The sequence below is a fragment of the Protopterus annectens genome, chromosome 15.part0 (assembly GCF_019279795.1).
Source record: "Protopterus annectens isolate FY-2018-M chromosome 15.part0, PAN1.0, whole genome shotgun sequence".
Classification (NCBI taxonomy): Eukaryota; Metazoa; Chordata; order Ceratodontiformes; family Protopteridae; genus Protopterus; species Protopterus annectens.
Window position 1 is genome coordinate 122,312,992 of NC_056749.1, and position 25,683 is coordinate 122,338,674.

The 25,683-nt window shown below is 44.0% G+C and overlaps 1 protein-coding gene across 5 annotated transcripts in view; it reads left to right on the forward strand.

The window, feature by feature from the left end:
- Nucleotides 1-25,683, forward strand: part of PHKA1 (phosphorylase kinase regulatory subunit alpha 1) — a 3,177,076-nt gene that overhangs the window by 2,471,481 nt on the left and 679,912 nt on the right. For all 5 annotated transcript variants that reach the window (XM_044057561.1, XM_044057557.1, XM_044057558.1 and 2 more), the window contains exon 28: nucleotides 15,615-15,730. In XM_044057561.1, the coding sequence (XP_043913496.1) occupies nucleotides 15,615-15,730 (116 nt within the window). The remainder of the gene's footprint in view (nucleotides 1-15,614; nucleotides 15,731-25,683) is intronic.

The window sequence follows — 25,683 nt, forward strand, 5'->3', positions numbered from 1 at the left end:
TTACTAGGTATCTTCACCAAAAATGAGTGCTGCATCCACCCCCTTTGCAACATCAGCAATGCATCTATCTACTGTGGGAGTAGAACCCACAGCCTTCTGCATCAAAAGCAAGTATACTACCTGTTGTGCTATTAACAGTGGAAGCAGACTCAGCATAAGCATCACTAAACTTTTGCTCCCCTGCAGCTCTCAGCTCCTTGTAAAATCTACTCATTCAGCTGTATCTCTGAACTTTGCAGCACAAAGAAATCTGGAAAAAAACAAAGTTTATTGGGGGGGGAGCACAAAAGCCCAAAAACCAGGGAGACATTTTAAACATTGCATGTATAATGTTGGAAAGTTGCTAGAATAAAATGCTGTGTTACCACCATACATTTCACTGCCAAGCCTTAAACCCAGGACCCTGTGCAAAACAGTCAGAGCAACATACCACTATGTCAAATCAGCAGTTTTGTGAAAGTGGAAGACGGAAACTTAAATGGCTACCATTTAGTGAATTCAGTTCTCACCATAGCACAGCTGTCAACCTCTTAGCACAAAACACCTGAACAAAGCCAATAATGGGTGAATACATCCCCCAAACATATTCAGTGAATTCAGTTCTCACCATAGCTCTCAACCTCTTAGCAAAAAACACCCAGACAAAGCTAGTAATGGGGGAATACAGCCCCCAAACATATTCAGTGAATTCAGTTCTTACCATTAGCTCTCAACCTTAGCACAGAAAACCTGGACAAAGCCAATAATGGGGGAATACAGTCCCAAAAATAGGGAACATTTTCAAATATCCATCTTATACACTTAGAAAATTGTTAACCAGGCAAGTCCGACTTGGAACAAAAGCTAATGTTTAGCAGAGGCCCAGGGAGAAACACTCCAGACAGACAATTGTCTTTGTAAGATGGGAGGACACTAGAGGAAACCCACACACACACAGGGAGGGCATGCAGACTCCACACAGAAGGTAAGGCTCCCCAGCCAAGAATCAAACCAAAGAATCTGTAGCTGTCAGGCAACAATGCTACCACTGCACCAATCCACTACTGACTTTGCAAGGATACAAAAATACAGAAACCACAGATTTTATGAAGAACAGAACAAGTATGAGGGAAAAATCTGCAATTATTTTTTTTTACAAATGGTGGTGGGTAGGGAATTCAGGCTCTTGCCACCTGGGCCCAAGGTAAAGGGTTCAAGCCTGTTCTCTACTCACCACCATGTAGCACTTGGGGCATTTTACACACACACACACACACACACACACACTTCTAATGTAACATACCGCAATAATCCTCTCGGCCGTCACACCCTTCTACCACTGTAATCCTCTTGGCCGTCACACACGTTTCTACCGCAATAATCCTCTCGGCCGTCACACACTCTTCTACCGCAATAATCCTCTCGGCCATCACACACGCTTCTACCACAATAATCCTCTCGGCCATCTCTGTAGCAGCATCCGAGTATAGGCTGTCCCCCTCTGTTCACGAACTGCACCAGCCAGCTTCTAAACTAAACATCCACACCTAGGCAGAGAGTACAATAAGCCATAGCAGCAGAGTATCGGCTGTCTCTGTTTGCGTTCATGAACGCACAGCTTCCAGCAGGATGTCCTCCTCTGTTCACGTACTTCTAAATCTAAAATAAAATACACAAACTGCACCAGCTTCTAAAAATAAAAATACAAATCTACACCCAGGCAGAGAGTAAATCCAGAGCTGTTTGCACACCCAGAGAGTAATCCATAGCAGCTGAGTATCGGCTGTCTCTGTTTGCGCCAGAATGCTCACTTCCTGTGTTCTGACTGAATGCACCAAGACTGTTGACCTTGCAGTCCGATCACTTTCCAGTCTATGCAGTGCTAATCGCATAGACTTCTGGAGCATCAGCAGTCTGCTGCCTTTTTCCTGAATCCAGACTGGGTAAGGCAGCAGTCCGGATTCACTTTCCATGTGCGGATGCGGATTAGGACTGTACCATTGTGGTTCACAGCTGGGGGGGGGGCTGCAGTCCGATAACATGAGCTGCCACTGCTGCTCCAGTGCCATTGGGTTCAGTTACTCAGACTTCCTCGGGTGCCCATTGAGGAGTCTAGGAGCCGACACTCGCCGGTTGGGTCAGGAGAGGTAGTCAGACCGAACTTTCGGTTCCGACTTTACCTCTTGGGGCTTTGGCTTGGGTGAGTTTGGCTCCAACCTCTGGATCGGAACCCACTGTTCCGGTGCTGAGGGAGTCATGTGTTCCTTCGGACCCAGGGATTTCCTCTCACTGGAGCAGAGGTGCTTTTGAGGCTATAAGGAGAGTAATGTCCCGCAGGACATCCACAGCTTCAGGACCAACCACCTTTTCTCCCAAAGCGCCTGTGTCCACTTCTGCCTCACAAATACATTTGAAGCATAGAGACTCTGAGCCTGAGGAAGCCCCACTGGACGGTCCCTGCTCTTCCAAGACCTCACCAGAAGCTCCACTGATGAGGTTCCTAGGAAGAGAATTTGCACGAGGAAGCATCTAGACTCCCCGCAGGACTCTATTGCGTCAGAACACTGACTTAGATGAGTGAGAAGGGTCCCCACAGTCCCCCTCTGAGGATATCTCATTTTCAGAAATCTTGGAAATCCTAAAGCAGAGAGGGGTGGCTGGAAGCCCTCCAACCCTACTGAGGATGAGTTGGTCCTCCTGAAAGCTTTTGGGTGTCAGCCCTACACCTCTTGGGTGTCTCTGCCCTTTGATGAGCTTATGAAGCTGGTCTCACGAAGGGCGTGGGAGTCTCCGGACACCATGGAGCCTGTCCCTAGGAGGCCTAATAAATTTATTTCTGCTCCCCATGATGAGACTTTTCTCATTAAGGGAGTGCCTGTTGATGCCATGGTGGTGATGTCAGCCACCAAAAAGGAGATGTCTGAAACTTTTTCCTCTGTCCATCCTCCTAACAGAGACTCTAGGATCATGGATAGATACAGGAAGCGCACGTTTAGTTCAGTGACTTTTGCTATGCGTTCACTGAATTATCTCAGACATTTCACAAGACTGCAAAGAGATATAAAAGAGCTTGGAGATGCTCTTCAGGGTATGATAGCTGAGGAGTCACAGACAAGATTGCTTCCCAGCTTGCTACTCTTAATTCTGTAGTGAACTCTTCCATGTGTCTGATTTCATATGCAGCTGATGGAACGAGTAGGGCAGCGGGTACAGGTATAGCTATTGAGACGCACCTGGATGAGCTTATATTCCTTTGTGGAGCCCTTTAAGTCATCCTTTGTAAACACCCCTTTTGATGGCTCGTCCCTTTTCAGGGCCCAAAGTTAAGGAAACTCTTACCAGGTGTGAGCAGGAAGGAAAGACTCTATTTGCCGACGGAGTCCGTTTTTCCACCCCTACTAGACCCTACTCCAAAGGTCAAAAGGGAGGAAAGATGTGGTTCCGAAAAACCCAAGGAGCCTTTCTGGACACACGTGGTGAACCCCCCTTCCAGGGGCAGAGGAGGGTGCAATAATGGAAAGTGCTGGCCCTTGCGGCAGACGTGTCCACAAAATCTGGGCAACAGAGAAGAGTTTTTTGGGAAACCCTACCAGCGCTCTTGAAAGGAGGCCAGCCTATCCTACTCTGGAGGCAGTCGGGGGTCACTTATCTTTATATCCAGATGCCTGGCTAAAAATAACAAACGACAAATTGGTACAAACATAATATCCGGAGGATATTTTATTCCCTTTGCCACCCCCCCACCCCTGATAACAAAAATACCGGACATCCCACCCAGTTGCAGGGAACAAGCAACACTAAAGGTCTAAAGGTTGCTACAAAAAGAGTCATCCAACTGGTCCCAGCAGACCAGGTAGGATCCAGAACTTACTCAAGATTCTTTAGTTCCAAAAAAGACAGGGGACTGGAGACCTATTTGGACCTCAACAGACTAAACAGATCTGTCAAGAAGAAGTTCTGGATGGTCACGCTACAGTCGATATTTCCCTTTTTAGGGAAAGACAATTGGATGTGCTCGATAAATCTCCAGGATGCGTACTACTACATAAAAATGGCCAGACCATCCAGGGATCATCTGCGCTTCTGGTTGGGAGCCAGTCACTACCAGTTTCAATGTATGGCAGTGGTCACAGCTCACCTGAGGCGTTTGGGATTCCAGGTGTTTCCATACTTAGATGATTGGCTCCTCACCACCACCACCAGGCATCAGCTTATACAAGCCAGGGACAGCACACTTATCCTTTGCAATCAACGGGGGATTACCATAAACTTAGAAAAATCTGCCTTATCGCCATCGCAACATATCGTGTTTATCGGAGCAGATTTAAACGATACCACCACCACTTTAAAACTTCCTCCAGAAAGGATATCAGTACTTCGACATCAAATTCTGAACCTCATATCCAGAGACAAGGTTCCAGCCTCAGATGTACTAAAATTGTTGGGGACGAGGGCGGTTGCAATAATAGCAGTTCCCTTTGTTCGTATGTACATGCAGATTCTACAATGGCTCCTGTTCACGTAATAGTCCTAGCAATAACTCCCAATGTCTCATCTCATCATTCTAACATACTCTTGCAAAAAGGATCTTAGGTGATGGGGTTGACCTCTCTCCATGTAATGATAGGTCATCCTTTTATCCTACCCTCACCATCGGCCACTATGACCACGGATGCTTCTCTGATCGGGTAGGGGACATTCTCAGGTAAGAATAGCCCAAGGCACATGGACCGAACTAGAGATGCATCTGCATATCAATGTCCTGGAGATGAGAGCAGTACTCTTAGCGTTGCAGTACTTTCAGGACTCTCTCCCTCCTGGGGACAATTGCGATTCAGACAGACAACATGTCGGTGGTCTGCTATATAAACAAACAAGGAGGAACCAAGTCCTATCCCCTTTGTCGAGAGGCCCTAAGTGTGTGTCAGTGGGCTACCTCCACCCAGTGCTTTCTGATAGCAATGCACATCCCAGGGAAATCCAACGTGATAGCAGACAAAACTGAGCAGGGCAATCCTGTTGCCTCACGAGTGGTCTCTCAAAGAAGAAATAGCAGAAAGAATATTCCACAGATGGGGCCAGCCTTGCTGCGATCTCTTTGCATCTCCCATGAACACAAAATGCAGAAGCTATTTTGCCCTAATCCCCCCTCCGGGAGATGCTCCAAGGGACACACTCATACACGAATGGCCTCCGGGTCTCCTTTATGCCTTCCCACCAATACCTCTGATATCCAAAGTGTTACAGAAAGCCAAAGCCCTGGGAAGGACCATCATTCTTGTAGCCCCTCACTGGCCTTGTCAGATTTGGTTCCCCTTTCTTTGACCTCATCTATTGGAAGAGCCTTGGATTCTAGACCCAGTTCCAGATCTTCTTATGCACTCGTCGGGGGCTCTTCATCCCTCCCTTCAGCCCCTAAAATTGACAGCTTGGCTGCTCCAATTCCCAACATAGCCAGGTTCCATATCCTTTCAACTGAAACAACATATTTTAATATCTTCTCATAAGTCATCTACTAGGAAATTATACCTCAGCAAATGGAAGAGATTTTCCACATGGGCTTCTCAAAATAACATTGACCCTTACCTAGCCCCTGTTTCCTCCATGCTAGAGTTTTTGACTATACTTTTCAACAAGGGAGCAGCTGCAGCCACCATTCATGTGCAGCTCGCTGCTATCTCTAATTTTCATCTTGGTACTGAAGGCTTTAATGTAATGTCACACAAGCCATCCAAAGCTTTTCTCAAAGGGACCTTCCACCTGGGACCACCCGTCAGATCCCCTTATACACCTTGGAATCTAAATTTTATGCTTTCACGCATCATTCTTACACCGTTTGAGCTAGTTTCTTCATGCGATTTGAAATTTTTGTCTTGGAAAACTGTGTTTTTAGTAGCCATCTTATCTGCCCAAATAATTTCAGAGCTACAGGCCTTGTCTGTAAAACCCCCGTATTTGCTTTTTCATTTTGATAGTTTCACTATGAACAAATCCTTCATTCTTACCTAAAGTTTGTACTGAAACTAACCTTAATCAAACGATAGAATTACCGTTTTTTTCCCCTAAACACATCAATAACTTGGAGTACATGCTGTACAAACTTGATGTTCGCAGAGAGCTTCACTTTTACCTAGATAGCACCAAAGAATTTAGAAGATCTAAACAACTTTTTGTTTCCTTTTCAGACTTGAAAAGGTAGACCTGTGGCAAAAAACATTCTATCGAAATGGTTATCTTAATACATCACCTTCACTTACTCGGCTGCCAGTATACCTCTGCAACACAAAATAAAGGCTCATTCAATCAGAGCTGTTTCCACATCTTCAGCCTTTACTGCCAAGCTACCAATAGATAGTATTTGTGCAGCAGCCACTTGGTCAAAGCCTCATACTTTTATCGCTCATTACAAAGTTGATAGGGCCTCCAGGGGCAGGGCTTTCTTTGGTTCCTCTGAGCTGAGAAACATACTCCCATGAACCACCCGAGAAATGTGGTGCTTGGGACACTATCCATCTGTAAGAATGAACGGCAAGATAGAACAACTTCACATAAAAAAGTTATGTACTCACCATAACGTTCCATGCGAGTTGTTCATCTTGCCTTCATTCTTACTTCCCACCCTCCAACCCCCTCCAGGTTTTTTCAAGGACCAAGATTCATGTTTTATCATGTTTGCTTTGTCTTTTCTATGGTTTCCTTACCTAATATAGGGATAGAATGGCATATGGTATTGTTAGAGGCAGCAAACAAGATCTGAGGTGCATCATGGGATAGGGACTTGGCCTTCTTGCTGTCTGAAGACCTCAAGCTTTGTAGTTGGCCGACTCGAAGATGAAGATTGGCTCCAAACCCATCTGTAAGAATGAAGGTGCGATGAACAACTCACATGGAATGTTATGGTGAGTACATAACTTATTTTTTCTTCTCGTAGCATTGAGCAGTAACAACTTTAGATTTTCTTGGTTTTGATTTGCTACATCAGAAGTATTTTCATTTTGTCATTGCCTAAAAATGGCACCATGGGTGAGGACAATGTTTTAGTCAATATTCAAAAGTCTAGAGAGGAGAGGTGCCAACCAATCCTGGCAAAGCAGCGTGGTCTGTTGACCATTTTCTTCCATGCTGCCAGATATTGCTGTCCCTTAGAACAGTACCTGAAACTAAGCCAGTTGTTAACGTTTGTCATCTGTTCATATTGTGGCATCATCCTTGGAGAAGGTAGAATGCTGCTCAGTGCTAGGCTAATACCAGCCTACAGCACATTCTGAGAGCTCCATGATGTCATTTTTGATGTAGTCTAGGGAGGTACGTCTCAAGTCATTTACACCCACATAAACTATGAGTCATACTGGTACTTGTCCAGTGACCTGAATGTGCATGTAATGTAAGACTAATCCTGGTCCCAGCTTACTCAGCCTGGTGAGAGGGACATCATTGTGTCTCACAGTGGAGTCTCTAATGACCAGAATGTTGGATTGTGTGGTGGCTTGCTTTATGGGCTTAGTAGTAAAGGCTCCATGAGATGTGGCTGTATGTGTTGATATGGATGTTTTGAAAGTGTGCATTTGGGGCTACTGAGGGCATTTGTTTACAAAGTAGAAGGTCTTTGGGGTTTAGGAAGTCTACATTTAAGTGCTTCAGCAATATATGCATCTATATGTCTGCTTTGTACCATGTGTGATGGGTGCAGCATGTGTATTATTGACAACCTGATTGACATTGAGTGCTTTTATGTGGCAGCTTTGCCTCCATTGACATTATGTAAATACATCTGTCACATACTATATCGGTTTAAGAATTAGCTGGTTGTCTGTAAACATAAAGCAATCTCTACATTGCCTCTGGATCCCCATATCCACCAAGTTGGTAACCGAGATATTGGTAAATTCATATACATGACGAGAGGCCCTTTTTATTGATTAGATTGTTGTGGTAAGAACATAAAGTAAAATCAGGAGTGTCTGGTTTGCAACTATGGGGGCGGTGTTTACAGGAAAAATGTCAACTCAATGTGCCTGCATCTCTGGTTTGCAACTCTGGGGGCAGTCCTTGTCACTGCAGACTTAGTTGCCCTTTGTGTACCTAGGTATTGGTGAAATTTCAGGGGTGTTTTTACAGGAAAAATGTCATCTCAAGGTGCCCGTGTCTATACAGAACACTGCTGAACACTTGAGGGGAAACTACTAAAGTAGACCCTGGTAATTTATGGATGAATTATTTTGGGAGATATGAAGTTGGGTTAGACAGCAGCTAATCAGTCAGAACTAACTGAAAATAAGAAAGAATTAGTTTTGTCAGGCATGATGAATAGTGGAGATTCACCTTATTTGCGACTGCCTGGCTACTAATAGTGCTGGTCTCACTATAGCTTCATGCTGCTTGGGATACAATGCACTTTTGCTTCGTCTTCTCTCATTAGAAGCAAAACCATAGCACTAATCCCAAGATGAGGAGCAGGCCACAGTCTCTTTGGTGATGAGCAGTCTTGTCTGAAATGATGTAGGGTTTTGCAGGCCTTTTTGTAGCTTTTTCCTGGTAGATGCCTTGAACAGCAGCCACATCAGTCAGGAAGGTCCCACACAAATACTCACTGCCCAATCAGGAACAGTCCAGAATCGATGCTTTCTATGCCTTCTCTCATCAAGAGCAAAACTGAAGCACATATTCCAAGCTGGCACCTATTAAGCACTTGTCAGACTTTCTGGTCGACAGCAGTGTCCAGGAAATAATGTCCCAATGCTCCTTCTGTCACCAGGAGGAAAACAGACGCACAAATCTTAAGATGACTACTGAGAGGCAAAATGCGGACTCTGCAGTGATTAGTGATCTGGCCAGATGTTGTAAACTTTAAAGGTAAGATGGGAAAAAGGGGGTTAATATCCTGAACTGCACCATGCAGTAAAGCAGGTCAATTTGAGAGAAAGGAGTAACTCAAGCATTAGCATTTTCAATCCTCCCTGTTCATTATTTTGTTGTTGTATCTTTCGGCTTTTCCCGGTTAGGGGTCGCCATAATGGAACTCCGGTCCGCTAATGATTGGCAATAGATTTTTACGTACCGACTTGCCAGGCCTGATGCACAACCTTCAACGAAGGTACGCCCATTCATGCATGTCTCCACACAGAAGACGCTTTAGCTGAGAATCGAACAGGACGTCTTACTGTGAGGAGACAACACAACGCTACCGCAACACCACCAGATTTAAATTTTATTTTAGATTACTCATTTCTTACTCTTCTGTTTGTCGAGTCTTGTGCCTTTTTTACTCCCTAAATGCAGGGTACTTCCTTTTCTACTGTGTACCTCTCTCTTAGTTTTACCATTGTTGGTATTTCACCCTGTTTTATATATTTTTTTGTTGTTTTATTGGTTTTCTTGTTGTGGTGTGCTTCTAGAATGTTGGATAAACTAACTTGTTTCAGAAAGTTCTCTTCATGTGGACACAAGATCCCCAACTCAGATGCTCACTCTGAGTGTGTCTGCTGTCTTGGCTGAGGTCATCTTACTATTGATTGTGATGTTTGTGTTGAAATTTAATCATAGGGTTATTGTAGAGTGTAAAATCAAATCTTGAAAGAGTTGCTTACCTCCACTTTTTCATCTTCATCTGAAGCACCCTACTTTTCCAAGAAATCTTCAGAATCTACAAAGGGAGATGCAACTGACAAAACTAAAGATTCCAGGAAATCTTCCTCAGATTGCTGTCCTCAAACAACAACTTCTGGCTCTGCTCCACCCAGAGAAAATCAAGGGAACATCGGATCCAACTACTTCTTCGTATTCGACCCCACCAAAACCATCGGATCCAACTGCCCCTTCAGATTCATCTCAAGCCATGTCAGTCTCCACATGCAAGATCAAAATTCCGTCTGGAGCCTGTTACTTCGAAGATGTACTCACCATTCTTGCAGGAGACACCTTGAAGGATATCCCATCCACCTTCTACCTCTTCATCCTTCAGATCATCTAGGAGCCTAATGAAAGCAGATGTGGACAGGATGATGAGAAAGTTTCTCGGAACCCGTATTCAGTTGGAAATTATCCCGTCTTCATCTCCCATTGGATCCATGTGCCTACAACCCCAGCTTTTAACTGCTACTCCAGTCTTTCCACTTATTTCAAAGCCGACAGACCCAAGAATTCTCAGCTAGTCTGTGTCAGATCCGAAGGCTTGGCCTTCAACTCCGACACCTTCACTGATCCAAGTGGCCCAGACTTTGTCAGAGCTGGAAGGATCTTGGAGCCGTAATGTCGGTGCCAGCTCTGGGGGTTTGGGCTCGACTTCAGTGTTTTTGGAGCCATCCCTTCCTCTTGAAGCCTGTGTTAAACATTTTTGCTGTGACCTCTGCATCAAGGCAAGATCTTGGGGAGATTGGGTTCCATTCTGCACAGATGGATTCACTGGGACTTGGTTCCCCCATGAACTCTGCCTTTGAGGTAGTGGCAACAGCATTTTACACCTAAGTGGATGACGCATCCTTGTTCCTCTTGGGTCCACCAACTCCTCAGTGGTCAACTGTGGATCCTTAGTCTTTTCATCCAGTTTAATTGGGCAGCTTGTCTGGTCAAGCCTGGAGATGGTCCTCATTCAGGACTCTGCTGTCACTTTCAAGTCCTCCCACAACCCACCACCGAGGAGTCCCGTGGACGCATATATGTAAAATGTGGCACTTAGACCCCACAGGGGCCTGTGACCAAAGATGCTGACTTTGATGAAGGAGCATGGGTCCCTCGGATCACCCCTTGAGTACATCTTTTTTGGTGATACCCTCAGAATTTAGAGACAGAGAGGTGGCTGGTCTTTTGATCCCCCTTCCCAGGAGGAGTAAGTGTTTCTCAAGGCTCTCAGAGCCAGCTCAACTACATCCTGGGTAGTCCCCCCCCGTGGATGAGATGGTGGACCTCAACTCCCTCCAGGCTTGGTAGGATCCAGATGTCATGTAGCCAATCCTCAAGAGGCTGGATAAGCACCTTGTTATGCCAAAGATGGGGGCCTATTGGAGCAAGGGTCCCCCCACTGCTATGGTGGAAGTGGCCACAAAGAAAGAACTCACTGAACAGATTCTTTCTGTCCATCTCCCAAACAGAGAGTCCAGGGTGTTGGACATATTTGGGAAGCATGTCTATGCTTCAGCGACCTTGGCACACGTTGAGATTTCAGAGGGAAATGATCAAGGTGTTTTCCAACACCCTCTCAGGGTCCATGTCTGTGGAGGACAAAGAGTTTCTTTGCGACTAGTCAACCTCCAGTCCCTGTCGAATGCCTCAATGAAGTTAATTTCTTATGACCCAGAGAGAGCTTTGAGAGCTGCAGGTTCAGGAATTGCTGTAAGAAGGCATGCCCCGACGCATCTTTGTGATTTTGTGGAGCCCTTTTAAGATGTCATTCAACAGTGCTCCATTTGATGGATCCAACTTGTTTGATCATAAGGCAACGAAAACTCTATTTAGGAGAGAGCAAGATGGGAAAGCATCTGCCATGGGAATACATTTTTCTACCCCCCCCCCCCAAAGTACTTTCTCCTGGAACCACAGCAACGGCAGAAAAATGTGGTTCCAAAAGACACCGGGTTCTTCCCAAAACTCCTACAGAGACAGATTCCCCCATGGCAGAAGAGGGAACTCTAATGGAAAAATCACCCCCATGTGGCAGAGGTAGCTCACAACATTAGGGTTTGAGGTCCTTTTCCTGAGTAGCTCTTTTAGCACCTTGGAAGGGTTCCCAACTTCTGCATTCTGGAGGCAGTTGGGAGGAGCTTATCTCTGTACCCAGAAGCCTCAAAAGCCATTACCAAAGATATTTCAGTGTTCAGAGTAATATCCAGAGTTATTACATACCATTTTTCCTTCTATGTCCCCAACAGAAAAGAACAGAAGAATTTCTTACATTCCATCCAGTCAGAGGAAAGCAGCAGCCATAAAAGTAGGAAAAACTGCTGAGGAAAAGGGTCATCCATGTGGTTCCCCAAGACCAACAAGGATCTGGGAACTATTCAAGATTCTATTTAGTGCCAAAGATGACAGAGGCCCTAAGACCAATTTTGGATCTCAGCGGTCTGAATCAATTCATAAAACAGTTGAACAACTGGATGGTCGTGGACCAGTCCATTTTGCCACTGTTGCAGAAGGACAGTTGGATGGGCTGCATAGATATCCAGGATGTGTACTGTCATATCAAGATACACAGGTGCTCCAGGAGATACCTACACTTCTAGGAGGGATGCAGTCACCATCAGTTCGGGGCCCTTCCCTTTGGTCTCATCTCAGCCTCCAGGGTATTCCCCAAGTGCATGGCAGTGGATGCAGCCCACTTAAGACTGCATGGATTCTGTGTGCTCCTTACGTAGATGACTGGCTGCTTTTTGCATCCACCAGGCCCCTACTGATTCAGGCCAGGGATTACTTGTTCCTTCTTTGTCTTCAGCTGCGCATTACAATGAACTCTGCTAAGTTTCAGCTCTCCCCTACTCAAGCCCTGGAATTCATTGGTGTTCATCTGGATATGACGAGACAGATCACAAGCTTACCACAGACTAGGTTAAGCAGTCTACAGAACAAAGCATTGCACATTCTCTCTCCCTTCCTCTCCAGCCAGGCTGATATTACAGTGTCTGAGATTGATGGCAACCTCTATAGTTTTGGTACCTTTAGCAAGATTTTACATGAAGGTTCTTCAGTGGACCCTTGTGGTACAGCGGTTAGTACGGCATTACACTCTGTCTCTGCCTATGCAAATTACAAATATTGGCAAACAACACGTCCTACTGGATTCTTGCAGAAGAGATTTCTGTGGGTCACTCTTTTATCTTCCAAGGCGACAGTAACAAGGATGCCTCACAACTAGGGTGGGGTGGGGGCATTACTTAGGAAGGACAGTCCAAGTCATGTGGTCTCAGAGCTCAATCTTCACATCAGTGTCCTAAAAATGAGAACAATCCTATTGGTGTTGCAGATGTTTCATGATCTTCCTCTAGCAATGGTTGCTATTCAGATGGGCAACATGTCAGTGTTCTGGTACATCAACATATGGGGGGAACCTGCTCCTACCCACTATGTCGAGAGGCAGTGTGTGTGTAGCAGTGGGTGATCCCTTCCAGCCACTTTCTGTTTGCAGTGCAAATTCCTGGGAAGTCCAGTCTGCTACTAGACACACTGGAGATGTCCATTTTACTAACTCACAAGTGGTCTGTCAGTAAGTTACTGGCTGAAATTATACTTCACCAATAGGGCCAACTGTGCTGTGATCTCTTTGCTTCTCCCCTCAATTCCAAGTGCAGCAGGTACTTTGCCTTGATCATGGCCTCAACAAGTGTGGCTTTCTGTACTGTGGCCTCACCTAGTTCAGCCCTCCATGTGTTGGAGCCTTCTCAGGACCCCCATCCAGGATACCTCATTTGGATATTTGAACCCTCAGATTGACTGTATGGTTTCTCCACTTCCAGTGATAGTTTGAAACTCCAGGCATTCTTCCCCTATTGGTCACATCCTTACAGCATCCCAGAAAATTTCTACTAGAAGATTTATAAGAGCAAATTGAAAAGGTTTTCCACTTAGGCCCTCCAAAGACATTAGTCCCCTTTTCAGCACATATCCCAGCTGCTTTTGACTTCCTTATGTTCATTTTCAGTAATGGAGCTATAGTTACTCGACAGTTAAGATCAAAATTGCTACCATTTTTAATATTTACTTAGACAAAAAACATTATTTTCAAGTTTTTTTTTTTAAAGGTATTTTCCTTTAGACAGCACTGTTCCACTTAATTGGTAATTATGTCATTGATGTTAAATATGGTACATTGGGTAACCAATGGGATTGTTTCTGAAAGTATTTAAAGTTTATTCATTGTATGTTATGTTATTCTGATGAAGTTTCCTGTGGAGGAAAAATAACTTGTGGTGTGTTTTACTTTATTGGCTCCATTTTGTTGCCTGGCTAAAAGTGTTGGTTATTAGTTAATTTTTGTGTTGCAACTGTAAACTACAGTTTTTTGTATTGGTGCAAAAAACATTCTTTGGCTTGTCTGAGATTTTATAAGGGTGTTCTTAAAGATACCTTTTTACTCTGGTCTCCTGTTAATGACCATCTCCTCCGTGAGATTTTAATAGTACTTCAAGCTTTGACTCGAGCTCTTTTTGAGCTTTCATGCAAGGTAGTCTTAAAGTTCTTATCATGGAAACTCTTTTCAGGGTTGCCATTACATCGCCTGTATCAGAACTGTATCTGATTTTACATAAGGACAGGGTATCCCTTCAGAGTAACACTTATTTTCTATCCTAGGTGGTGTCAGAGTCTATTATCAACCAGTTTGTCAAGCTACTTGTTTTCTGTCTGAGTTTTTTGTACAAGGGAGAATACACTCTTTTGGATATTCACAGACAACTTATGTTCAGTAGTCTCAGAACCAGAGGTTTCAGAAGTCAGACCAGTTGTTTCTTTTTCCAAAGCCAAATTTGGCAAAGCATTATCTAAAGTAACCTTCGATAGATGACTCACTGATTACATTTCTTTTGTCTACAAGAATAAAGGACTGACATTACCCACATCACCTAAGGCTCACTCCACCGGATCTGTGGCCACATCAGTTGCCTTTTGGTCCAGAGCCTCTATAGATGGCATTTGTGCAGCTGCCACATGGTCCAATGCTCATACCTTTGTAACACATTACAAATTGGACATCTTATCTATGAATAGGGCAGCATTTTAGCTCCACTTTACCCCAGAATATCCTTCTTTGAGGACCACCCAGGGTTTTTCTAGCTGGGGACTCTGTCCTATTGGTTGAGGGATATGACAAAAAAGACAACATCAGATATACAAGTTATGTACTCACCATAACTATGCATCTTTGTTGTCTGTTTTTATCCTTCCTCAACATCCAGCCCTCTTCCTATTTTATAAGTTCTTGTCATGTGAGCTGCTAGCATGTCCTGAGGGGTATGTCTTGTCAGCATAGTTGCTTGAGTTCCAGTCTTCTTCACCTCTTTCCTTTTATTTCTGCTATAACTGAAATTCAACTTAATTTGCAGTATATTAATGGCTGGGTTTCTTTTGACATATATTGGTTAGCTGACTAGAGGGCAAACTCAGTATGAGATAATTTTGGAAATGAGGGGATTATGTGTAAGGGAAGGAGCTTGAGTTATGGAGACTGTCTAATGAAGTGGCCGAAGTAGGATCTGAGATCCCTATCAGTTGAGGAAGGACGAAAACAAACAGCATAGGTGCATAGTTATGGTGAGTACATAAATTTTATTTTGTTTACTACCTAGATTTGAATGTGTGAATCATTTTTTTCTCCTCACTCTTTGGGTGTTCTCCTACAGGAATGCTCAAGGCATATTAGAGAAAACATTTCTTTAATAGTGGGCTTAGCTCTGGAAGCTTAATCTCAGTGCTGCCTGTATTTTAGAACTTTTGTCTGTAGTGGTCATGGGCAGACACTAGTGAGTCAGCAGGTGGTCATCAAAGGTTAGGTGGAATGTTATAAAGGCTTTTGCATCACAGTGTTTGGCAGATGTGCCAGGAATTGTAAGAGATGTTGTTTCATTTCAAATGGTTTAGTATTTCATGATGTGCTGTACCATCATCTTAGAATCTATCTCAGATTATTATTATTATTTTTTTATAACTTTCAGCACGTTCCATAGACTCTGCTCTTAGCCCTGCTATTTCTATCCGGGAGACTGGTGCAGTTGGAGCTACAAAGAGTGAGCGTGCAGGAATCAGCAAGCTGAAGAATGAGATGAAGCAGGTATTATACCTATGCTTTGGGATCTTTTTATGATCTTTTTAACAGTAATTTCCTGTTTTTCTTTGGATGGAGTGTATTTTACTAGCCTTTTCAAGTTACAATGGCATGTTCTCTGGGCTTGATCAGCAGACAGAGATCAATACCATTACTCATGATAATGACTGATGATTTTTGTCTCTCTGCAGTAAAAGGTGCTGCCCTCTGTATTCTTCCTATCACTCAAGGTAAAAGAACCTGAGTTAAATCCATAAAATGTAGAAGTTTATGATTATTCAACTTTTAATATGTCGTCAGGTTTGCAAAATGTGTGCTCTTCAGTTTTTGCCCTTAGGGTTGGCTACTTTTCTGGCCTTTAGTCTTTGTCTTAGTTTGTTGATGACTTGTGAGCCACTGGCTCTTTTATGGAAGTTTTGCATCTAGGCAGAAATTTTGGGTGTATGGTCCACAGAGTGAAGAAGTGTATTTGATGTCAAAACTTACATAGTGTAAAAAAAAAAATGTGTGGTAGGGTAACTCTACTTGCATTTGGTCATCTCTAGTAATATTTTGTAATAGGAGTTAATGGCACCATAACAGGTTAGATCAAAAGCGGTTGAGGTAGCAGTTATACTTTGTAATCTGTCCGAAATACTCTATTGATGTGTTTTTAAGGAGGTAAAATTTGTCTCAGTTTGGAGACTCCCAGCTTCTTCAGTGGATGCACACCACTGCCTGTGCACTTGTTTACTTAATATTTATGTATTGATTGAGTTGATTGCTAGAAGCTGATAACGCTTGCTGTAATTTAAACATGAAGTCCAAATACTTTAAAATGATTTAACAGCATATTTAAGGAATCCATACTTCAGTAGAAGCAGCAGCAGCAGCATTAGTAGAAATGCCAAGGATGTTCATCATTAGATCACTTTTGCCATAGCCTAAGCTATATGGAACATGTCTGGCCAGGATCAAGACTGGCCAGCTATCTTCCAAGGCTTTAGGGCACCTTCCACATGCCCTAGCCACTGCACTGCTCAAGGAGACCAAGATAAAATCAGAGGCTATGGCAGCAAAACTTCATAACTGACTTGCTACCCAAATGTCCTCTCTTTTGTGGACTTTAGGTGATTGGTCAGCTATAACTTCTATAAGGCTGAACAGAAAAGTAACCCTTTATGGATTTTTTCCACTTGATGAATTTTTAAGAAAATTGTTTTTTTTTCCCTGTCATAAATTTGTTATATATGTTTGTTAAACAGAAGTGAACTTTTATCAAAAGTTTTATAATTAGGTGCTAGGACTTTTGGTTTAGGGGGTTGTCATTTAAAAATTGACCTTAAAGTCTAATTTTCCTCTTGGAATGTTTTACCGACCACTTGTCCAACACTTTTATTATCCCCATTGGGGATTCTCTTATTAATTATCATTATTGTAAGAGGCTGGGGCTAGTTTGTGTTTGGTGTTGGTCATTACAGAATTTGTCTCAGAGTTATTGATATGATGATGTTAATTTTCATTCTATCCTTAACTGATGGATTTGGCAGTTGCTAAAGCTCATTGCAACCAGGAACCTTTGAGCTTCTCCCTTACCCGTAATGCAGCAACCTCAATGACCTCAGATCTTGTTTGCCATTCCAGTGAAAAGATGTGGTCTGTTACTACTCTTGAGCTTCGTAGGGATAAGTGACAATTATATCCATTACATAGTTTATTTCCTCACTGCTGAATATCTTTCTAATCAGAAACCTTACACTACTTTCTATTTCCATCTATAGTTCTTCATTACCATTGTTGGTATTTTTCCCTTTTTTTTCTACCTTCAAAAAAAAAAAATCTTTCTTTTACTTCTGTTTAGACAGTTTTTGAAAATGTTTTAAACCTGTCGAAAAAGCCAGCAGGGTTTGCAAAATGCATAAAGTGTAGGCATAAATTGACTTTCTCAGATGCCCGCACTTTATGCATTTATTGTTTGGGCCCTCTTCACTTGCAAGAAGACTGCTCTATATGCTATAGTTTCAGTCCACAAGCTTTACTGGAAAGAAAAAAGCTGATATTGAAAGCCGTCTTCACTTCTCTTTCAGAGAAGCCATTTCTGAAGGTAGATCAGTCTTCTTCGAGGCCTTCCTGTTCATCTTCTACCTTGGATTATTTGAGAAAAAGATCTACAAGAGATCCAATCTCAACCCCATAAGAAGTCAAAAGTTACGGATCCGAAAGCCTCAAAATCATCTGATCCGACTGTTCCCAAACAGGATCCAGCAAGTCCTAAGTTATCAGAAGTTATCAGATCCTGTGCTCGTTCTTCCAGCAACCTAACTGAAGAAGATGTGGAGAGAGTTGTGAGGAAGATTTTGTTAGTGCAGGGACAGATTGGAGTTTCCTCAGCTCCTACCCCTTTGGGTCAGGAGATGCAAATATCTTCAGCTCCCCCTTTACAGGTTCCTCCTCTGACTACCACTATAGCATCAGTGTCCCTGGGTCCAAGTTGTCCCGATCCCTCAGTTTTGGATCCAAAGTCATCCTTGAGAGCTCTGATTCCTTCAGATCTGGAGAGCTCCTGTAGCCATAGTCTGTCTGTTGGATCTGAGGTGTTGCATTTGACTCTGAGATTTTTGGAGCTGTCTCTGCACCTCAGAACCTTGGCACTGGACAACTCAACTATGGCTTCTACCTCAGAGGTGTTGCCCTCTGAGTGGTTGGGGGTTACAATTCAGAAGCGTGTCTTCTCCGGTACAATGTCCTGTTCTTCTCTGGATCGCTTGGCCTTTAAGGCTGTGGAGAGTGTCTTTTCTGCTCCGGCAGTTCTGACAAAACCTTCCCCCTCGGATACAAAGTCTTCCACCATGATGATCCAGCACTCCGTGCCTCATCAACTCATTCCGCTGGGACACCCAGTACAAAAGTTCCAGGCTCTCGCTCAGGGAATTGTAATTTCCTCTTCAGATACCTCCCAAGAGCATCCTACTGAGGAAGTCCACAGAAAGAGGATATGCAAGAGGAAGCACATTGATTCCCAGGAGGAATCCGTCTCTGAGGACACTGATTTTGATGAGGGTGAAATGTCTCCATGGTCACTTAATGAAGATGTCTCATTTGGAGACATCCTGGAAATCCCTAAACAGAGAGGTGTCTGGATGCCCAGTAACCTGATGTTTGAGGAATCTGTTCTCCTGGAGGCTTTTGTACTAGACCCCCTACCTCCTGGGTGATTCCCCCCCACCAACGAGCTCATTGACCTCACTGTGGGCAGGGAAGGATCCTGATTCCATAGAACCCATTCTTCGGAGACCAGATAGGATAATGGCACCACCTGTGGGCAGGCAATTCTGGAGTAAGGGAGTTTCTGTTGACTCTGGTCAGTGTGGCAGCCACCAAGAAGGAACTAGCTGAAGAAAGTTCCACTGTCCATCCTCCCAACAGGGAGTCACTGGCGATAGACAGATTTGGGAAGCATGTATATGCCTGCCTTATCCACTTTTGCACTGAGATCTCTCAACTACTTGGCACATTTTACCAGATTACAGAGGGATTTGTTTAAGGAGTTATCAAATACCATTTTGGGTGCTGTTTCTGAGGATGTTCAGTCCTCTAACTTCCCAGTTGACTACCTTTCAGTCCATATCCAATTCTTCCATGAGGTTGATCTCAAATGTAAAAGAACCTCAAGTGCAGCAGGTTCAGGCATTTCCATAAGGCGACATGCTTGGATGTGCCTTTATGAGTTTGCAGAGCCTTTCAAATCCTCTTTCGTCAGTGCCTCTTTTAACAGAACATCTTTATTTGGCCCCAAGGTAAAGAACAGTCTGTCTAGGTGTGAGAGTGTTGGAAAGACCCTGTCTGCCATGGGCATGCATTTTTCAACCCCTCAACGAACCTTTTCTAGGAATCTGCGAGGTGGTCAGAAGATGTGGTTCAAAATGTCTGGGGGTCCTTTCCAGGACACGTGGAGGAGGATCCCCAGAGTCAAATGGACGCTGCAGTTCACATGGTAGAAATGGTCAGCAGAACCAGGGTTTCAGAGATTCATTCTTTGACAAATCCTACCAGTGCTCCTGAAGGAGGCCCAATTTCCCACCTCTGTATGCAGTCGAGGGGCAATTATCCCTGCACCAGAGAGCCGGGCTAGATATAACAAAAGATACTTTGATCCAGAGGATTATTTACAGAGGATATGTAATACCCTTTTCCCTTCCACCTCCCCTTTCAAGAAAAATCCTTGATTCTGCACCCAGTCAGAGGGAACAACCTGCAATTCAAATGCAAAAGTTTATTTATTTATTTATTTATTTATTTATTATTTATAAATAAACTTTCGTATTTGAATTGCAGGTTGTTCAGTCCAAGTTGCTAGAAAAAGATTCATCCAACAGGTCCCACCAGACCAGATAGAGTCCGGAACTTACTCGAGCTTCTTTTTAGTGCCAAAGAAAACATGGGACTGGAGACCAGTTCTGGATTTCAACAAACTAAACAAATCACTTCAAAAAACAAGTTTCAGAGGTCACAGTTAGTCCATTCTCCCCTTTCTGAGCAAGGATAACTGGATGTTTTCTGTAGACCTTCAGGACACGTATTATTACATAAAGGTGAACAGATGGTCCAGAAGATACTTGCTCTTCCGGCTGAGAGCCAGTCATTATCAGTTCAGAGTACTGCCTTTGGACTCACCACAGCCCCCAGGGTGTTTACCAAGTGCATGGCAGTGGTAGCAGCTCACATGAGACTGCAAGGAGTGTTTCCTTATCTAGACCGGCTCATTACCACTCAAACCAAGCATCAACTCATGTGTGCAACAGACCAGGTTCTCCAGACTTGCTCTCATCTGGGGATAACCATAAACTACGACAAATCTTATCTGCAGCTGACGTAGACTTAGAGTTTATAGGAGCAATTCCCAATACAAAGACAACTGTTGCTTCCCTTCTATTACTGAGTGTTCAGACTGTAAGACTTCAAGTCAAAAAGATAATCTGCAGCACCTCAGTTTTGGCCCAAACAGTCCTTCAGGGTCTGGATTGATGGCAGCGGCAATAAGATTAATACCACTAGCCAGGTTTTATATGAGAATTCTGCAGTGGATGTTAGCTGCTCAGTGGTCGATTCTTTATCTACCTATGTTATAAAAAGTAAGAATCACTCGCATCTAAAATGGATTCATTCAGACCAGGTTCTGCAAGGCTTGTCTGTTCATTCCCCATCAGCCCAAGGCCACAGTGACCACGGACGCCTCCCAGCTAGGGTGGAGGGGCATTGTATGGGGAAGACAGTCCAAGTCACCTGGTCCCTCAAGGAGGCCAAATTGCATGTAAATGTCCTAGAGATGAGAGCAGTGCTGTCAGCATTGCAGGCATTTCGCAACACTCTCCCTTTGGGGACAGTTGCAGTACAGTTGGACAATGTCGGTAATCTGATACATCGGCAAATAGAGAGGGACCAAATCCTACCCATTGTGTCGAGAAGCTCTCTGAGTGTGACAATGGGCGATCTCTTCCAACTGCTTTCTCTTAGCAACACACATTCCTGGGAAATCCAATGTGATAGCAGACAAATTAAGCAGGTGCATTCTTCTACCCCTCTAATGGTCTCTCAACAAGAAAATTGCAGACAAGATCTTCTGTTAATGGGGCCAGCCTTGCTAAGATCTATTTGCTTCCCCTCTGAACAACAAGTGCAGCAACTACTTTGCCTTTACCCTGATCCCTCAGAGGGTGAATCTCCGAGGGATGTTCTGCTTCACGATTGCCCCCCCCCCCAGTCTCTTGTACCCATATCTGTCCATTCCTTTAATTCCTAAACTCCTTCAGAAAGCTTCCAGGTTGAAGAGTGAAGTCATCCTTACTGCTCCGTATTGGTCTTGACAGATTTGGTTTCCCTTTCTTTGGCCTCACCTGATTCAACTACCTTGGTTTCTGGATCCAACTCCAGACCTTCTGTCTCACCCGACAGACATAAACTCAGATGTGGCAAACCTCAGGCTGACTGCCTGGCTTCTCCAATTCCATTGATAGCCAGGCAACCAATGATGTTCTTCGTGTTTCACTGTTACAGTCATTACACTTGGGTTCTCCTGCTGGCAGGCTACCCTCAGTTGGCCTGAATTCCAAAGTCTAGGTCCGGCGTCAGTTGCTGTCACCTCTTCCCTCATGTCAGTGCGCCAGGGGTATAACAGATGCAGCCGACGCCATTTTCTTCAGTCTTTCTTGCCGCAAGGTGCCCAAAGCATAAGCAGTTCGCAAGTGCCGGTCGGCCGACTCCTGAGATTTTCGTGTTCGAATTTCAGATCCGAAGTCTTCATTAAAAGCTAAGTACCCTGTTGGGGAAACTTTTTTTTTCTTGCTCCAGACCGATGTCAGAAAAAGTTAATAATTGTATTTCTTGTGGGAAGCAAATACCTCATAAGGACTTTCATTCTTACTGTATTCCTTGCCTAGGCTCTGACCTCGACGTTGCTAGTTGTCGGTTTTGTGCTAGATTTAACCAACGCAGTATTAAGCGTCGGTACGATTTTGCATTACACTATTTTGGCTGAAGATTTAATTATACGATGTCATCGGATAGCCATCCGACTACCAGAATTCACAAGAAACGCAAAGAAAAAGAAAAGGACAGGCATCCGAGGTCCAAAACCAACGACGAGGCTTCTTCTAAGCCAGTCGCCGGTTCTCAGTGAGGCGCCTTTGCAGCCCCTGATACTCGCTACTTTAGACCCGCAGGCCGCTACCGACTCCCACGTGGAGTTGACTAGGCCACTGGAAGCTCAAGGTATTGGACCTTCGGAGACTATTCCCTCAGATGGGTCCGGAGCCGCTGAGCAGGCATCGGCTTCTGAGGGTGTTTTCAGACCTACTCAATTATACATTAAAACAACTTCAGCTTCAAAGGCAAAGACCTAACGCACCTTTAAAGACAAAGAAACAAGTATACAACAGCCTCATGGACAGGCCTCGATGCTCAAAATGGCCAAAGACTTAATTGCTTTGATCAGGGGTTCCCATCCCCCTCCTGATAACAGGCCTAGGCAAGAGACAGAATATAAATCTTCAGATCAGGTTTCCATTTCATCTGATTCCTCTTCTGATCAGGAATACTCTCTTCCTCCCTATGAGGATTCTGATGCTGAAGAATCTATTCCTTCAGCCTCTCCTCCTGAGGATTACTCTTTTGGGGAAACCTTGCATACCATGAGGGAGCATTTCCACTGGGAGAGCCAAGATTTTTCAGAATCTACGAAAAGGCTCAGAAACTTACTTTTACTACCCACAACACAGGCCCCTAGCTATTCCACCTGTGTTAGACATTGTTGATGTATTTTCAGAGTCCAGTTTGACCCCTGACTCCTTACCTCCAGCTCCTGTTAAGCCGGACAGGTACTACAGGGTTCCTGTCTCTCATAAATTCCTTTTCAAAAACCCTGCTGCTGACCCAGAAACTATCTCTCAGGGTCCCAAAGGGGTCAAGGCTTCCGCTGCAAAAAACCCTACTTCCTCTGACAGGGATTCTAGGGCATTAGACAGATTGGGAGAAAAGATTTACACTTCTGCTACCTTGGCTATAAGGGCTTTAAATTGTCAGTTTCATATGCTCAAATATCAGCAATATATTATGCCACTGCTTAAACAGAAAATGTTGATAAATTCTGAATGTACAGAAAAAGAAATGCAGGATTTATTGTATGCAGCTGTACAAGTTGGAAAGCATACTTTGCAATGTGGTTTTGATTCTTTGGAGGCTTCCTGCAGAGAGCCGCTGTTACGGGTTCTGTCATCAGGAGGCATACTTGGTTAAAGGAACAAAATCTGCCTGATCATGTCAAAGCAAAATTATTAGATGCCCCATTACAGCATGATACCTTGTTTGGTGTTAAAGCAGAAGAGGTGTTAAAGAAAATGTAGGACAAAGCTAAATCTATGCAAACGGTTAAGGATTTCTTACAGGTTCAGCCTCCAAGATTTAGCTGACACTGGCCTACAAAGAATTGGTCTTTTCCAGTGGCAGACAGACCACAAAGGGGCAGATCCCAGCCTTCAAAGTTCATACAGGTATAAACAATGGGGTGCTTCTACCTCCAAAAGTGGAGAAGACAAATCACAGCCATATAGGAAACAGTCCCAGTGACTTCCCCCTGCCTGCACCAAGCACTTATCTTCTGGCAGCACTTTTTGGGGGAAAACTAGCACTTTTTTGTCAAAATTGGCACATAATAACCCAGGACAAATGGGTCGTAGACATAGTGTTACAAGGCTACAAGTTTCACTTCCACACCCTGCCAAGGACAAATGGTTGGCCAGACCTGCCAAAACATCAATGGGCAGAGGCACAAAAGCAAATCTCATCCCTCATGGACATGAGGGCCATTCAACAAGTACCAGAGCAAGAGCAGGGACAAGGATTTTATTCAAGACTGTTCTTGGTACCAAGAAAGAACAAGACCTGCAGACCAATACTGGACCTATCTGTTCTAAACGCATTTCTGGATATACCAAAATTCAAAATGTTGACTACAGCAACTTCTGCCCATGCTGGGCAAGAAGGCTTGGCTTGTGACTTTAGACCTAAAAGAGGCATGCCTGCATGTCCCAATCAGACAAACATGCAGAAGATATCTCAGATTCAAAGCTTGGCTCAATGCACTACCAATTCTTTGCACTGCCCGTTGGCTTATCTACTGTGCCCAGGATCTACACAAAATGCCTGGCACCAGTAATTGCATTCTGCAGACAAAGAGGAATACAAATATATCCTTACTTGGACGACTGCCTCATTCAAGCAGAGAACAAGGACATTCTACTACAGCATCTGGCATTTGTAAAGAGATTTCTAACAGGCCTAGGGTACACAGTCAACAAAAAGAAATCAAAACTAGTACCCTCTCAAGAGATAATATTCCTGGGTGCAAGCTTAAGTACAACTGCCCAGATGGCTTATCTCACGCCAAACAAACAAAGGCAACTGACTACCTATTTCAACCTGTTGGCAACAAAAGCCCAGTTATCTGCAAGAAAAATTCTGCAGGCTTTGGGCTTCATGGCATCCTGCATTCTACTAATTCCATATGCGAGACTGCATATGAGGAAACTTCAGTGGTACCTAAAAAGTGTTTGGACTCAACATTGCCACAGCCTGGAAATAATAATTACCCTCATTCCCTGCCTGCAACAGGAGTTTCGATGGTGGGCGAAGGCTTGTCGCCAGAACAAGGGACAGCCATTCACTTTACCCCCAGCCAGGCAGACATTAACAACGGATGCATCAGATTATGCCTGGGCAGCCTACATGGCAGGAAGATGTATTCAAGGCACATGGTCCGCAAACCAAATGTATCTACATATCAATCAAAAAGAGATGCTAGCCTTCAAGGACCTACTTCATCCGAGATGTCTACTGATAAAGACAGACAACACCACGGTCATGTGGTATATAAACAAGCAGGGAGGCACTCATTCTTACCCCTTTTGCAGACTAGCCATGACTTTGTGGGACACAGCATTGACTTACCAAGTACATCTGCAGGCACAATTCCTGCCAGGAAAGATAAATACTCTGGCAGATGAACTAAGCAGAAACCTCATGGATCCCCACGAGTGGAAATTGGATCCACAAGTCTTCAGCATGATAACAAGGAAATGGGGATGCCCGGATATAGATCTATTTGCCTCTCCTCACAAGTACCAACTAAAAAGATTCTGCACAAGGACTTATCACCAACAAGCATGGAAAGTGGACGCCCTATCTTTCAGCTGGAAAAGCTTAGCAGTATATGCCTTTCCTCCACTGCCTCTCCTCCCCAAGGTACTTCTAAAGGTCAGACAAGAGAAGCCAAAGATGATACTGATTGCCCTAGACTGGCCCCGCCAGTACTGGTATCCAATCCTAAGGAACTTGTCTCATTGCCCGGCTTGGACCTTGCCTTAAATACCTCATCTACTATCCCAACAAAACAATCAGATCAGATCCTGCACAGGCAACAAAAGACC